The sequence below is a fragment of the Monodelphis domestica genome, chromosome 2, assembly GCF_027887165.1.
Source record: "Monodelphis domestica isolate mMonDom1 chromosome 2, mMonDom1.pri, whole genome shotgun sequence".
Classification (NCBI taxonomy): Eukaryota; Metazoa; Chordata; class Mammalia; order Didelphimorphia; family Didelphidae; genus Monodelphis; species Monodelphis domestica.
In genome coordinates this window covers 45,605,694-45,621,148 of record NC_077228.1, presented here as the reverse complement: position 1 = coordinate 45,621,148, position 15,455 = coordinate 45,605,694, and the positions used below count along the sequence as shown (strand labels likewise).

At 36.9% G+C, this 15,455-nt stretch overlaps 1 protein-coding gene across 3 annotated transcripts in view; it reads right to left on the bottom strand.

The window, feature by feature from the left end:
* MCOLN2 (mucolipin TRP cation channel 2) overlaps window positions 1-15,455 on the bottom strand; it is a 92,000-nt gene that overhangs the window by 45,581 nt on the left and 30,964 nt on the right. For all 3 annotated transcript variants that reach the window (XM_056815404.1, XM_056815406.1, XM_056815405.1), the window contains exons 3-4: window positions 6,810-6,983; window positions 4,358-4,511 (exon numbers count right to left, since the gene is read on the bottom strand). In XM_056815404.1, the coding sequence (XP_056671382.1) occupies window positions 4,358-4,511; window positions 6,810-6,983 (328 nt within the window). The remainder of the gene's footprint in view (window positions 1-4,357; window positions 4,512-6,809; window positions 6,984-15,455) is intronic.

Genomic DNA, 15,455 nt, shown 5'->3' with positions numbered 1-15,455 from the left:
ACCCATTCTGAGTTTATCTTGGTGTAGGGTTCCACTTAACAATTAGTGCAGGTCCATAGATAAACTCTCTAAGAAAATTCACTCAACCTTGGCCTATGGACAACTAAAATGACATAAATTTAAAATGGAATATGGCATTGGTATTTTGAAAACATTATTTAATTATTTGGAAAGTTCCCTGTACTCAAACTCAATGGAAATCCACAGGTCTGAAGTCTGGGGCATAACAAGAGTAGTATGAAAGAATCCTTTCATACATTATGCCAATCTTCAGTGAAGGGCTTGAGTAGTTTTCCAAGTTGCCAAGCTTTGATTTTAAAACAAGACCATGTAGCAATTTTCCTCTGCTAAAAGTTTCCCTTTATAAAGAAAATATAGATAATAAAGTTCAACAATGGCCCTCTAGTAGAAACATTTCATCCTAAAAAAGCAAAGAAAATAACTTAGAATTACAGGATCAGCAACCTACCACCAAATAGTCTGATAACAAAACCCACTTTTCCATCAGACATTGATTTTGGACACATTTCTAGAACTTGTTTTTGAGGGAAAATTAATAATACTATACAGCTCCGTGAAACATCAGAAAAAGGGACTAATAAGAGGTCACTGGAAAAACCTTCAGACTCAGCCTGTATTTCTACAATATCAACAACAAAAAAATCTCCTGTTGTGGAGAGGCTTCCAAATGACCATCATGGTTAGGCAAAATAATCAGGTCTATGATAAATTTCCTTGCCTCATAAAGGCAAAGAGTAAAGTCACAATTTACCAAAATGGCCAAGATTTGACAAAACCAATCAGTGGAGAGTGCCACTCTGTTCTCCAAGACTGCCTAATAATCTGCAAGTTGCTTGTAAGCAAATTATATATATATATATATATATATATATATATATATATAAACACATGCATATATATAGTGAATTATAAACTTTAAAATACTATAAAATTAACTATTATTAAATATGTAAAGTCTTATTTTGAATTTTGTCTAGTCATTTGTGCCAGCACAAAAAATAATGTGGCATTGAAGAAATAAACATGCTTTACTTTGATTCACACCCAAGACTCAAAGCATTCAGCTATCTCTTGTCAAATGGATGACATTTATATGCACACATACACAAAAACCTTGGTAAAGTCACAGAGAAATATATTCTCTTAATAAATATTAATAATTTTCACTTAAGATGATAAAGTTAAACATAATATATTCATGGGTTTGGAGTAAACTAATATTGAAATATAACAAAGTGTGGACAGATGCCTTAAAGACAGACTTGGAATTATCAAAATCTGGGTTAAAATCTCATCATGGACCCTGACTAGTTGTGTGACCCTGAAGAAGTTCTCTCAATGTCAAGGTCTTCAGCTATAAAATGTAGATGGTGAACACCTAGCACAAAGTTGTCCTAAAACTCAATTGAGATTATGGGACCATAGATTGAGAGATGAAAACGGTTTCATAAGCCATAGCCTAACTTCTCATTTGGGAGATGAAGAGATTGAAAACTAGGAAGTTAAAGTGTTTATCCAAGGTCATACAGATAGGAAGCACCAGAAAGTGGAATCTGAACCTAGGTCCTCTTGAATCCAAAGGCAACGTTCTTTTCATTGGCCCATACTATTTGCCATAATGGATATAAAATCCTTTGCCCACTGTAATAAAAATAACAATACTATGAAAGTTAACTTACACTTTACCAATGAAAGGACCAAGGGGATACTTTATAGAACACAATCAAATATGACAAAATTCATTCAGAAAAAAAAAACAAAAGATCTAGTATATCAAGATAAAGGATCAAAAGAAGTAGGGATGAAGGGTGAATGGAACTGCCAGACCCCAAACAAAACAGTGCTCACCAAAATCACATGCAATTAGTTAAAAAAATAGAAAGGTAGATCATTGGAAAAGACTAGACAAGGGAGAATCAGAAACAATGGATCTCAATGGCCCAGTGTTTAATACAGAAGAAAGCATAAATTATGTAGGGAAGAACTCCTTATTTAATAAAAAAAAAATAAGAGTTAGGAAAACTGGAAAGCAGTCTTGCAGAAATTAAGCTCAGACTAACATATTATACAATACATCAAAACATTCTAAAAGGATAATGCAACCTTAAGATTAATGATTTAAAAAATTTAGAAGAGAAATAAATCATGTAACTCTAATAGTTATACATAGATGTGTTCTTAACCAAACATGGGAGGCAATTTAAAAAGATTGTCTTTTTTATTACAGTTTTGATCACATAAAAATGAAAAGCTTTACTTCTGAATAACTCAGTATACAGGCTTCCCAGGTTCTTTTGATCACCCTTCCTATTGCCATTGTATGTATCAACAATCCTTAACTTCAGATTTTCTTTGATGATCTTAGCTTGTTTCATGTATGTGCTTCCATTCACAAGTTCTCTTGTGCATACTTTTCCTTGTTCTAAGAACCTAACTCAGGTGTCCAATTTGTCTGTCTTATGGCTTAATAGAAGAGCACCCCAACCCTTGTCCAACTCACAAAAGTAGAGATGTGTACATTTTATTGATGCCTTGTTATGGTCTCACATCAATAAATAAATGATTATTTGTAAAATTTTAAAAAAATGAAAAGCTACTGCACAAACAAAATTAATGCACATAGGATAAAAAGGGAAGTAGTCGAATGAGGGGGGGGAAATGTGTCCAATTTTTTTCTGGTAAAGATTTGATATTTGAGACATGTAAATAACTAATGCATACCCTTAAGGCTAAAAGTCATTCTTCAATAGATAAGCGACCAAAGGATATAAATAAATCATTCTCAAAAAAATGACAAACTATTCACAACCATGAAAAAATGCTCCAAACCAATAATAAAAAAGGATGAAAATCAAAGCAACTCTGAGGTTCCATCTCACACCCTGCAAATTGGCAAAGATAACAAAAAGTGGCAATAATCAAATCTGAAGTGGTTATGGAATGAAAGCACACTAATGTATTGTTAGTGAAGCTGTGAATTGGCACAATCATTTTGGAAAGCAATTTGGAGTAATACAAATAAAATTACTTAAGGTGTTCATAACTTTTGAAGCAAAGACTCCATTACCTGATTTATGCCCCAACGAATATATCAATAAGAAAAATCCCCACAAACACCAAAATGTTTATAGTAGCACCTTTTGTGATAACAAAAATTGGAAACAAAGTAGATGCCTACTGAGTGTGGAAAGGCTAAATAAATTATGGCACATGAATGTAAGAAAATATTACTCTGCTAGTAGAATTGAAGTGTGTGATGAATAAAGAGAAACATAGAAAGATCTATATGAACTGATCCAGAGTAAAGTAAGCAAAGTCAAGAAAACAATATTCACAGTAACTACATCAATGTAAATGGAAAGAACTACTTCACATACAAAAAAATAAAAAGTTAATGTAGCAAAATTATAAAGATCAAGAAAGATTCAAATGAAGAGACATGGGGGAACCCCCAGTCTACTCCTTCATGGAGGTGGGAGGGTTGTGCTTATGTTTTCATAGTTTTTCAACATATTGATTAATCATTTTTATTTGTTCCTCTTTTTGTCTTTAAAAAACACTATGTTATAGAAATGGGTTCAAATCAAGAACACATGTGATATCCAGTGGAATCATGCATCAGCTATAGGAGAGGTGGGGGGGAGGAAAAGAAAATGATCTTTGTCTCTAATGAATAATCCTTGGAAATGATCAAATAAAATATTGAAAAAAAATACTATGTTATATGGGATGGCTCACTAGGAAATAAAAAGTGGGAAATTATGAGGATGTATAAAACAAAAGACATCAATTAAAAATACACTCTTAAATTAATTAATTAATTTAGAATATTTTGCCATGGTTACATGATTCATGCTCTTTTCTTCCCCTCTGCCCACCCCCACTCCCTGAGCTGACAAGCAATTCCACTGGGTTATACAAAAACTTACTTTTAAAAGAAGCTCTTTGCAAACCTTGAAGCACCAAATAAATGCTAGCTATTGTTGTATAACTGTCAGTTATTATGATTGCCTATTATTATTGAGGCAAGACCTAAGTTCAAATTGTACCTAGGCTGTGTGTCCTTGGAAAAAATAACTTTTGTGTCTGAGGCAAGTCACTAAAACTTATCTACCAAGTTGCATATGGGATATGATCTACAGTTTGTGGTGGGATTTCCATACTCCAAGTTTCCTCCACCATCTTGAATTTCCTATGCCAAAGTCCTTTCCAGGTGAATAAAAGAAAAGATTCTTGTCAGGGAGTACGAGTGCTGCTCCCCTCAGTGATATGCAGAGCTATGTGGTTCACCCCAACAATTCACAATTGTAATTTATTATAACTTTTGATACATTACCTATTTCAACTTCACTGTCTATGTTGAGGGTATAATTTGATGGAAGAACAGTGCCTTTCTTATAATGTTGTTTGCACACTCTCAAGCCAATTCTATCATCTTCGTTTTCTTCATAACCAAGCATGCCCAGTGATATATTCTTTAAACGATGATACTGTTTAAAAGAAAGAAGGAAAAACCCAGGACCTATGCATTCTTCAAAGTCCAATGAGATAGAGAAAAAAACACAGAACTGATACGATTCATACAAGAAAAAAATCATCCCTCTTGTCCACCTCATTCTTAACCGGAGATCCTTAGACTTGGATAAGGGGAAAAAACACATCTTTACATCCCCTAACTTCTAACTGAAAATGAGCATTTCTTTCAGCTAGAGACAGAGGCAGCAAAGCACAATAACGTTGAGCAGTATATGGATACCAAAGGGGTTCATGCCCCCAAAGAGGTTAGGAACCCCTATTTGGTGGCCAAAGGGAAAGTTATCTATAAATATAACCCTGGAATGGAAGTTTCTTGAAAGCTAGTTTTGCTTCACTTTTGTCTTTGTATTCCAAGAGCACAGCAAGGTAACTGGCACTTAGTTAATCACTAAACAAATGCTTAATTAAATCAGATCTAGAGGGATGTGGGGAAGGGACTCAAAGCTGGTTTGGAAATCAAATGACCTAAAAGAGATATAAGTGACCCAATAGATAGGACACTTGGCTTTAGAGTTAGGAAGACCCGAGTTCTGATACTAGCTATGTGACCCAAGACAAGTCATTTAACTTCTTATTGACTTAATCTACAGGAGAAGGAATACAAACAACTCCAGTATCTTTGGCCAACAAAACTCCATGAGCAGTATTGGTCTACTATGGTCCATAAGGTCTTGAAGAGTCAGATAAGAATGAACAACAACCAAATGGGATGTAGGGCAATAATTAAGATATTACACAAGCCTTTTCTATTTATTTGTTTTAGATAGTTTTACAAATTTATTTTGGCAGATGTCAGAATATGTCCTGCATATCCCCATCTCTCTTCAACGCACACACATACATCAGGCAGAATACTTGCAAAAAGTTTTCTGGAAAAGATGGTTCCCAAAAACCCCTCCAATCCCAAGGTTCCAGAATTGCAAACATTCACACTTCTAAAAAGTTACTCCAATAGGTCAAAGAGCACAAATTTAAAGAATGCATCCAATTCCTTTTTCTTTGTCCATTCTGATGAAAGCAAATCTTTCTCACTGAGATCTCAGCAGTTTCCAAACTAAGTCTTACATCAGAGAATAAAAAAGTAACCATGTCCATGTAATAGTCCCTTCAATAAAATGACACCTTGCACAGAACTAAAGGAAATGACAAATTTCAAGAGTTGGTTCTGTCAAATTACCACTCAGGCCTGAGAGATGATGTCCCCAGGGAGAAAAACCTTAAGCCTCTCCCTTATGGGTTTTAGGACAAAGTAATTGCACCTATTTCACATCTTCAATTGGGGTATTATCCATTCCCTTTTAGCAAAGGATGTAGTGTAGGGATTTGATTGAGGAGAAAATGCACTAAAGTGTTCGTATGCATTAGCAAAGGAGGCAAAGTGGAGCCTGGAACGCATTTTCCCACAGAAACAATGGCATAGGTGTTGGTTAGGTTCCTAAGGACAGCCCAGAAAAACTTGCTTTAACTGATAATGTTCCTAATATATGTGCAATACAGCACTATGGCACTTGATTACTTTGCTTAATGATATCTCTTTAAGAAAATGGATTCAGATTCAACAGAAACACCGAATCTCAAAAGTCAGATGGGAACACCAAGGTCCACTAACCTGACATGAACCAGAATAGGGCTCCTACTCTTTGGATGGCAAGTTAGCCTGAACTTGAAGATTTCCCATCCTCTGACTACTGAAGCAGCCCATTCTACTGCTTTGGGGAGAGCTCTACTAGGACATTTTCCTCACCTAGAACTTTGTCATCTCTACCATTGAGTTCTAATTTGGGATACCAGGAACAATTTTCTTTCCCTAGCCCCCATGCCAGAGAGGGGTGAAGAATTTCCGCTTCATTCTCATGTACTCTTCTGGCCAAAGTAATAGGGATTCATTCTACTTTGGGGGTGACATCATGGCTTGGAATGCAGCAGAACCATAATCAGGGTCACAGAATTCCAAAACATGAGAGTTAGAAAAGGATCTCAGTGATCACGTAGTTCAAAATATACACAAAAGTAACCTCCATAATGACATTATGGAGTGATCATCATCCAGATTCAAGAGCTATCGGAGTAAATTGGGAATCTGGAGTAGATGGAGATGTTTCCAGGCCATAGAAGAAGACAAGAGAGAAACAAAGTTCCAAGTGTTAGAAGGAAAACAGAATTCCCATCATCCAGGTGAAATTATTCTCAGGTAACCACTGCACATACAGGACTTTCTTTCTGTGTGGACAGACCCCAAGGAAAACACTTACCTGGTTAATAATAAAAAACATGCTTTCATAGACATCTTCCTGTGTATAGACGCTGCAACTGTAGTCATCTTCATCCACGCCAGAATATCCCTTTAGAAATAAGTGCTTAAAAGCCACAGTATTATCCTCTTTAAAAGAGACCACCAATTGGTTATTCAGACCAAAAAGAACAAGCTGAAAAAGACAACATCAAGAAAGAAATGCAATCAGTACCTAAACTATGTGCGAGCTGAAATTTGATCCATTTAGTTCAACAAGCAATCATTTAAGCACCTTTGCTGACAAGCTACTGGGTTAAGGGATGAGACTCCTAAGCCAAAAAATAAAGCAATCCCTGTTCTTATAGGGGAGAGTTGGGGAAACAGAGAAGGACACATAAGAAAACATAAAATGCAAAATAGACTTAATGGAAGAGGGGCAACATTTGGGATGAATCGGAAAAGATTTTTATTGATTGTTGACCTTGAATTTACAAAGTAAAATTTATTTTTTGTTTTTTTTTTTAAAGCCTTACCTTCCATCTTGGAGTCAGTCAATACTGTGTATTGGCTCCAAGGCAGAAGAGTAGTAAGGGCTAGGCAATGGGGGTCAAGTGACTTGCCCAGGGTCACACAGCTAGGAAGTGTCTGAGGCCAGATTTGAACCTAGGACCTCCTGTCTCTAGGCCTGGCTCTCAATCCATTGAGCTACCCAGCTGCCCCTGGTAAAATCATTTTTAATAAGCTAGAAAGTAACTAAAACCTGAAGTTAATACTACTTACAAGGGAGAAATACCAGAACTGATCCTAATAAGTACAGGAGTAAAGCAAAAATGTCTCTACCCTTGTTATTTGATAGACATATTATTGATAGCAATGAAAAAGAAAAAACTTAATGATATACAAGGCAGATTTTGTTTAAATTGCCATATATTAAATATATAGTTATATGTATAACATATATATTATGGGTTTGGTTTTTCTTCTTTCCTTTTCTATTGGGGAGAATGTGGAAAGAGAAAATAAAATAAATATTTGCTAGTAAAAAATAAATATGAGGAAAAGTTTTCAAAAAGTAATTTTAAAAGGGCAGCTAGATAGCTCCATGGTGTTATAATTAAAATGGTTGATGTTGTAAACTGTAGTGAGTTAAATGGTAGAAGATATAAATTGTGATAGATATAAGAGAGGGTGAGTAAATTTGACTGCAGAAAATGTTTCACTACAGTGTCTTGGTTTTTAAATCAAATATAAGGTGGTTGCCAGGGAATATATTCCCAAATTATGAATATGCCCAAGTCACCTGGGTTTTTTAGAGAATTTAATTAATAGTACAATGAGGAATTAAAGAAAAGGAGAAGGAGAGAGAAAAGGAATTAATGAGAAAAAATAGGTTGGCCAGGGCAGGCCTGGCCAACCCAGGCCTAAGCCTTAAGAGAGAAACCAGTCGGATGTCTGGGGAACAGAATCTCCCCAGAGAGAGTTCCAGCCAGAGTCAGCCTCCCAAGGGACTTCTTCTCAAGAGATCTTCAAAGGGCCTCCTCCAAAAGGATCTATCTCCAAGGATCCAAGGATCTCCAAGTCTCTAAGGATCCTTTGCTCAAGAGATTCCTTTCCTTATATAGGAGGTTTTTCTCCTATGTCACCTCCCCTAAGTTCTTCCATCTACCAATCACCGTAGATGTTTTCTAAAAGACAGCCCATCTGAATTCCTGCTAAGTCGACTAATCTCCTCAGTAAGTCTGAACCAGAGAAAATGCTGCTGTGTCAACTAATCCCCTCAGTAAATCTGAACCAGAGAAAACACAGCTGAGTCGACTAATCTCATTAAGAGAAAACTTGCCCAACCCTTTTAGGTACCTAGCATCCCATTGTATCAATTCTAAAAAACAAGCTTGGCTCAAAGAACTCCTTGCCTTATTATAAGCATGGGTCCAAGTACTTTCATTGTTTAGCAAGGAGTTTTTCTCCCCTAAAGCAGTCTTAAGTATGGGTGGAGTAGAGGTCCTCCCATAGCAAGGATTTTTCTCCCCTAAAGCAGTCTTAAATACGGGTGGAGTAGAGGTCCTCCCATTTCTGATCCTGGCGAGTTCTCACATCAAAATGGGGAATGTTTCCAGTAGGGAATTTGTTCCAATGGAGGATTCCTCAATGTGGAAATTTTTAACATTCACAAGTCTGAGAAATTTCAAGATTTACAATGGATAGAGAGCCAAACCTAGAGATGGAAGATCCTGAGTTCAAGTCACTTAATCCCAACTGCCTAGCTCTTACTGCTCTTCTGCCATAGACTGGATGCTAAGACAGAAGGTAAGAGTGTTGTTTTTTTAAGTAATTAAAAGCATCAGCATTGGCAAAGAGACAAAAATATCTCCATTTGCTAATAACATGATGGTTTACTTATAAAACTCCAGGAGGGGTGAAAGGGTACTGGCAGAGATTGCTGAATAGGAGTTGGGGGAGAAGTCTGGAAACTGAGCTAAGCTGGTAATTGAGTATGGCTAGTACCCATCCAGAAATGGAGATAAGGCAATTAAGGAGTTGTCTATCAGGAGAGCATGTTTCATGGCATAAAACCCCATTTAGAATGATATTTAAAGAAATGTTTGGGGGAATATGTACAATTGGCAATTTTATTATCCTTAATTAAAAATAACTAGATAAGTGAACCTTAACTTGCCCTTACATTCAAACATATAACAAACTTCTAAATCAACCTGAATGTTTCCTTTGAGTCAAAAAAAGTCTTTGTAGGTATATAGATTCTAACTCTGGGTCTTTAGGGAATAAATTTTGAAGTGTTTAGGAGAAATTAAGATGCTTTCCTTTCATTACTAGGAAACTTTTAATTCCAATTTTAACTTTCTGCTTACAAAATTATTAAATAGAAGGTGGTAAATTACCTCCTCAGAACTTCTAATTAGCTTTCTGTCATTATCTAGCCCTCTGACTCTCCTGAATCTTCTTTTCCTTCTGGCAAAAACAAGAGAGGAGAAAATCTTGTTGCAGTACAACAGTCTTTTTCTGATTAGAAGGGATTTCCACAATCACTTTACTAACTAAACTCAAAGGTTGTCCTTCCCACCTAATATCTTTGTCACCTCTAAATATAATTGGTCTTTCTGGTGATGATGTTTCCAAAAGTTTTACAAACTGTTTTTTTTCTCAAAGTTTTTTTTTTTAACTGTTCGTTGAACTTAGAACAGTTTAAAAATATATTTTAAAAGAATGTGGTATTTTTTTAGCAAAAATATCAAATTCTTTCTTTACCGAAATCTCAAGAGTAGATCCCTAAAGAACTGGCTAAGAGGGAGCTATGGAAATCTTCCTTAAGAAGAATAACTTAAGGCAAGGGCTTTTGAACCTAGATTCACAAGAATCTAGCAAGAGAAAATAATAACAGAAAAAGTCAAGGTAACCACTCTGGATGAGTCAGAGAATAGGCAGAAAGCTCATCTTGGGGGGAAATATACAGAACAAATGAAGGAAAATGCAAAAGCAAGAAAAGAACGCTTGTTCTCCAAAGTTTTAGTTTCAGATCTTCACGACTCAGATGTTTCCACCAGGTGAAGCTTCATCGGCCAGGCTCAACATTGATATGGCCAAAGTTCCCAAAGTTTAGACACCTTGCTCAATCCTTAACACTGATTGGCTGCATTCCCCTTCTCAGAATGTTTCCTTCCTCTGAAGTTCTCCAATAGAAAGTCTTCTCTTCACTGGTAGTTTTCATTCACTCAGCAAATTAATTTCCCATTGACACTGCAACAAATAGGGCCCTCATCTGAAACCTAATGGTCCTCCTAGTAATCCAGAAGTCATTTGTGCTGTCATCTTTCCAGAACAGTAGGGATTATGTTTTTAAAACAAGTTATTAGGGCTCTGAGCCCTCTGTCAAATCAGTGCCTGAGAATATCATTAGAGAGAGAAATTGAGATCCTATTTAGCAGTCAACAAAGCACCAAGCCAGAGACAGAGCATGGGCAACAACTATGACTAAGAGTAAAGTATTTATTCCAAACAAGAGAACAAAGGGGATCACAAAAGATAAAAGAGAAAATTTTGTTTACTGGAAATTGAAACCAATGCATCTAGGAAAAGGAAGGAAAGCATTGATGAGAGGCTACAATCTTTTAATCCAGGGTCTAGTGGCCAAGATATGTAAGGAATTCACACCAAAGCATGGAAACTGTCAGACTCAGAGTAATTCTTAAAGATAGCAAGGCTACCCAGTGGGAAGAGTGATCTGGATCAGAAAGATGATAAACTAAGTCACTTCCCTGTCTTAGCTACACAGGATTATTGTCAGAAGCAAATGAGAACAAATGTAAAGCTCTTTGAAACCTTTAGAGCACTTTATAAATGCAGGCTATTATTATTATGGTACAGTGGATAGAGCACCAGGCTCAGACACTTGCAACCTGTGTGATTTTAGGCAAGTCACTTAATCCTGTTTACCTCAGTTCCCTCATCTGTAAAATGACTTTGAGAAGGAAATAAAAAACCATTCAAACATCTTTATCAAGAAAACCCCCTATGCATTGCTGGTAGAGTTGTGAATTGATCCAACCATTCTGGAGGGCAATTTGGAACTATGCCCAAAGGGCGATAAAAAACTGTCTGCCCTTAGATCCAGCCATAGCACTGCTGGGCTTGTACCCCAAAGAGATAATAAGGAAAAATACTTGTATAAGAATATTCATAGCTGTGCTGTTTGTGCTGGGAAAAAAATTGGAAATTGAGGGGATGCCCTTCAATTGGGGAATGGCTAAACAAATTGTGGTATATGTTGGTGATGGAATACTATTGTGCTCAAAAGAATAATGAACTGGAAGAATTCCATGGAGACTGGAACAACCTCCAGGAAGTGATGCAGAGTGAGAGGAGCTTAACCAGGAGAACATTGTACACAGAGACTAATACACTGTGGTACAATCAAATATAATAGACTTCTCCATTAGTGGCAATGCAGTGATCCTGAACAACTTGGAGGGATCTATGAGAAAGAACACTATCCACATTCAGAGGAAAAACTGTGGGAGTAGAAACACAGAAGAAAAACAACTGCTTGAATACATGGGTCGAGGGGATATAGCTGGGGATGGAGACTTTAAATGAACATCCTAATGCAAACACCAACAACATGAAAATAGGTTCTGATCAAGAACGCATGTAATACCCAATGAAAATTGCAAGAGGGTTGGGGGAAGAGTGGGGGGAGGGGAGGGAAAGAAATAATGTAATTCTTGTAACCAAGGAATTAATAAATTAATTAATTTAAAAAAAAAAGAAAATCCCCAATGGGTTCCCAAAGATTCAGATATGGATGAAAAATGACAAAAAACTATTATCATTATCATTAGTAGTAAGAGTAAGAGTTGCAGAAGCAATAGCAGCAGTAGTAGCATTCTCCAGTGGCTAAGAGGTCAGTGGATAGGAACAAACAGCACTCCAAAGAAAAAGGACCTGCAAACATTAATAACCATCTGAAAGAATATTTTAAAACTTTAATAAAAGAGCGGCTCAGTGGATTGAAATCCAGTCCCAGAGAGAGGAAGTCCTGCATTCAAATCTGGCCTCAGATACTTCCTACTTATGGGACCCTGGGCAAGTTACTCAGTCCCCTGTTGCCTGGCCTTTACCACTCTTCTGTCTTAGAACCAATACATAGTATTGATCCTAAGGAAAAAAACTCGACTAATAAAAGGAATATGAATAAAAACAACAGTGAAGTTCTAATTTACACCCAATAAAGTTATCAATGACAAAACACAGAAAGAGTCAATGTTGGAGAAGCTGTGTCAAGACTGGTACACTAAGATATCTATGAATTGGTCTAAACAACCTGGAAAGCAATGTGAGATTATGCTAAAATAAAATAAAATAAAATTACTGGGGGCACTAGACGACTCAGTGGATTGAGAGTCATGTTTAGAGATGGGAGGTCCTGAGTTCAAATCTGACCTCTGACACTTCCTAGCTGTGTGACCCTGGGCAAGTCACTTAACCCCCATTGCCTAGCCCTTACTGCCCTTCTGCCTTAGAACCAATACACAGTATTGAGTTTAAGATGAAAGGCAAGGGTTTAAAAAAATTAATTAAATTAAAGTTACCAAAACATTCATCTCCTCTGATCCAACAATCCCTCTGATGAATGTGTGTGTGTGTGCGTGTGTCTTCACTATACACACAGTAACACTTTGTAGTGACAAACACCACAGGTACTTTTTGAAAACAAAGCATGTCCACCAATGGAAGAATGGCTAAACAAAGTGTACCACATTAATGTAATAGAATATTACTGTATGATAATGGTAACCACCATCATGATCATAAGCATTATTACTGTTTTACAGTTGTCAAAGTGCTTTACAATTATCATCTCATCAGATTGGACAACAACCCTGGGAGGTAGGTCCTATTATCTTCATCTTGCAGATAAGGAAAGTGAGGCAGCCAGAGATCAAATGATTTTTCCAGCCTGACAGAGCTGGTAAGTCAGGCTGAATTTGACTCCAAATCTTTATTTCTAGCCCACATCTCTAGTCACTATTCCATCTAACTACCTCTAATTGTCACCATCACTGTAAGAAAAAGGAGGATGAAGAGCCTATGAGTATGAATAAATATGCAACTAATATTAAGATCTCAGAAGCATGGGGAAACTTCGATGAACTTGAGGCAGAATGGAGTGAATAAAACTAGGAAAACAACATACACAATAACCAGAAGGAATAACAACAAAAAAGGAAACTGAACATGGTGTAATTATAAAGACCACATTTAGCCTAGAGGAAAAAAAAAAGATGGAAAAAAATCTCTTTTCATTTCAGGTGGGAAACTATAGATGTGTAATAATATCACACGAATTATCACACATGACAAAGATTAGGATTCATTTTTTTAAATTTTTCCTTTTTCAGTTTGCTAATAATAATAGTTAGCATTTATATGGTACCTACTATGTGCCAGGCACTGTAATTAGCACTTTACAATTATTATTTCATTGGATCTTCACAACAATGTTGGAAGCTAAGTGTTATTAGTACTCCCCACTATATAAGCAAAGAGAGATTACGTGACTTGCCCAAGGTCACAAGTCTCCGAGATTGAATTTGAACTCCTGACTCCAAACCTGGGGCTCTATTCACTGTGTCACTCAGCTGCCAAAGAGAGAGCTCACTGGTGAAAGGAGAGGTGAGGAATATATTCAGAAAGGAATGTGGCATAAAAACAGAGGTAAGTCTTAAAATAAGATACAAACGCTGTTTCGGTGTTACCTTAGATACAGTAACAGAATGGTCAGTAAATAATAGTTAGATGCCAAGTGATTATTAATGGATATGCTCTGGAAAATTATCCAGACACTCATAAAAGCAAGACTCTGACTTAACTCTGCCCACAAGCATTTCTCACAAATATGACGGCATTACACAATTTGGATGTATCTTGAGACATTGTACTCATACTATGATATACAAAGTATGAAGCAGAAATTAGGAGGAGATAAAAAGCTGTCCGGTTTCGCCAACCCCTTATGTGTTCACATCTAAAAAGAATTTTCTGGTAGCCGAGTCTAGATCTAAGGAGGGAACTTAAAAGTCTTCCCTTCTAGCTGTAGCTAACTAAAGAGAAGGTCAAAGTCTCAACAAAGAAACTTAGAATAAAGGAGTTCAAAGAACATCTCAATCCAATCCCCTTGAGTAACTTGCAGAAACATTTGCAGCAGATAAAGTTTAAAAGGAGGAATTGCACTGAATTATCAAACATTGGCTTTTTTTTTTCTGGCAAGTACCATGGAGGGCAAATCCCAGGTTGCGAAATCCAGGGAGGAGAGGCTTTTCTGGTACCAGGAAAAGCAGGGCTCCACTGGAACTGTGTATGGAGAAAAAAGGAGAGCTGCCCCCAGGAACCTAACTCTTTCCTTTCAAAAGGAGACAACCCCCTAAATTACAGAGCTAGATTAAAGTAAAAAATGGCAACTGTAAGGACTTCCCTTCACATTGGCCCTGGACGCCGAACCATCATCGCCTTTGGGATAGAGAAAGAGGAAGGAGAAAAAAGACAGCATTTCATAATTTGAAAGAGGCCCCATCCACTCTCATCCCCAGAAACAGAAAGAGCTTTCAGGAATCAGAGAACAAGAATTATATTCTAAGATTGCACCTTCCTCTTTGTTATTTTTTGTTATTGTTCTCCAGTCATTTCAGTTGTGTTCTACTTTTTTCAACCCCATTTTGGGTTTTATTTGGTCCAGACACTGGAGTAGTTTGCCATTTCCTTCTCCAGCTCGTTTTACAAATGAGAAAACTGAGGCAAATAGAGTTAAGTGACTTACCCAGGGTCATACTGTGTCTTGAGAGCACATTTGAACTCATGAAAATGGATCTTCCAAGCCCAGGGCTCTCTCCACTGTGCCACCTAGCCATCCCCTTCCTAACTCTGTGACTTTGTCACTTAAACTCCCTAGACCAAAATTTCTTCACCTGCAAAATAAGATGGTTGGTCTGGATGACTTCTGAAGGTCCTTCCAGCTCTAAGTCTCTCAGTCTACCAAAGTCCTTCCTACCAAATTCCTGGCTGGCAGGCAGGCAGGCGACACGTAAAATCTCTTAAGGGAGGGCAGAGTTTTGTCCCAGCACTCTTGACATTTTCATACTGATTATGTCCC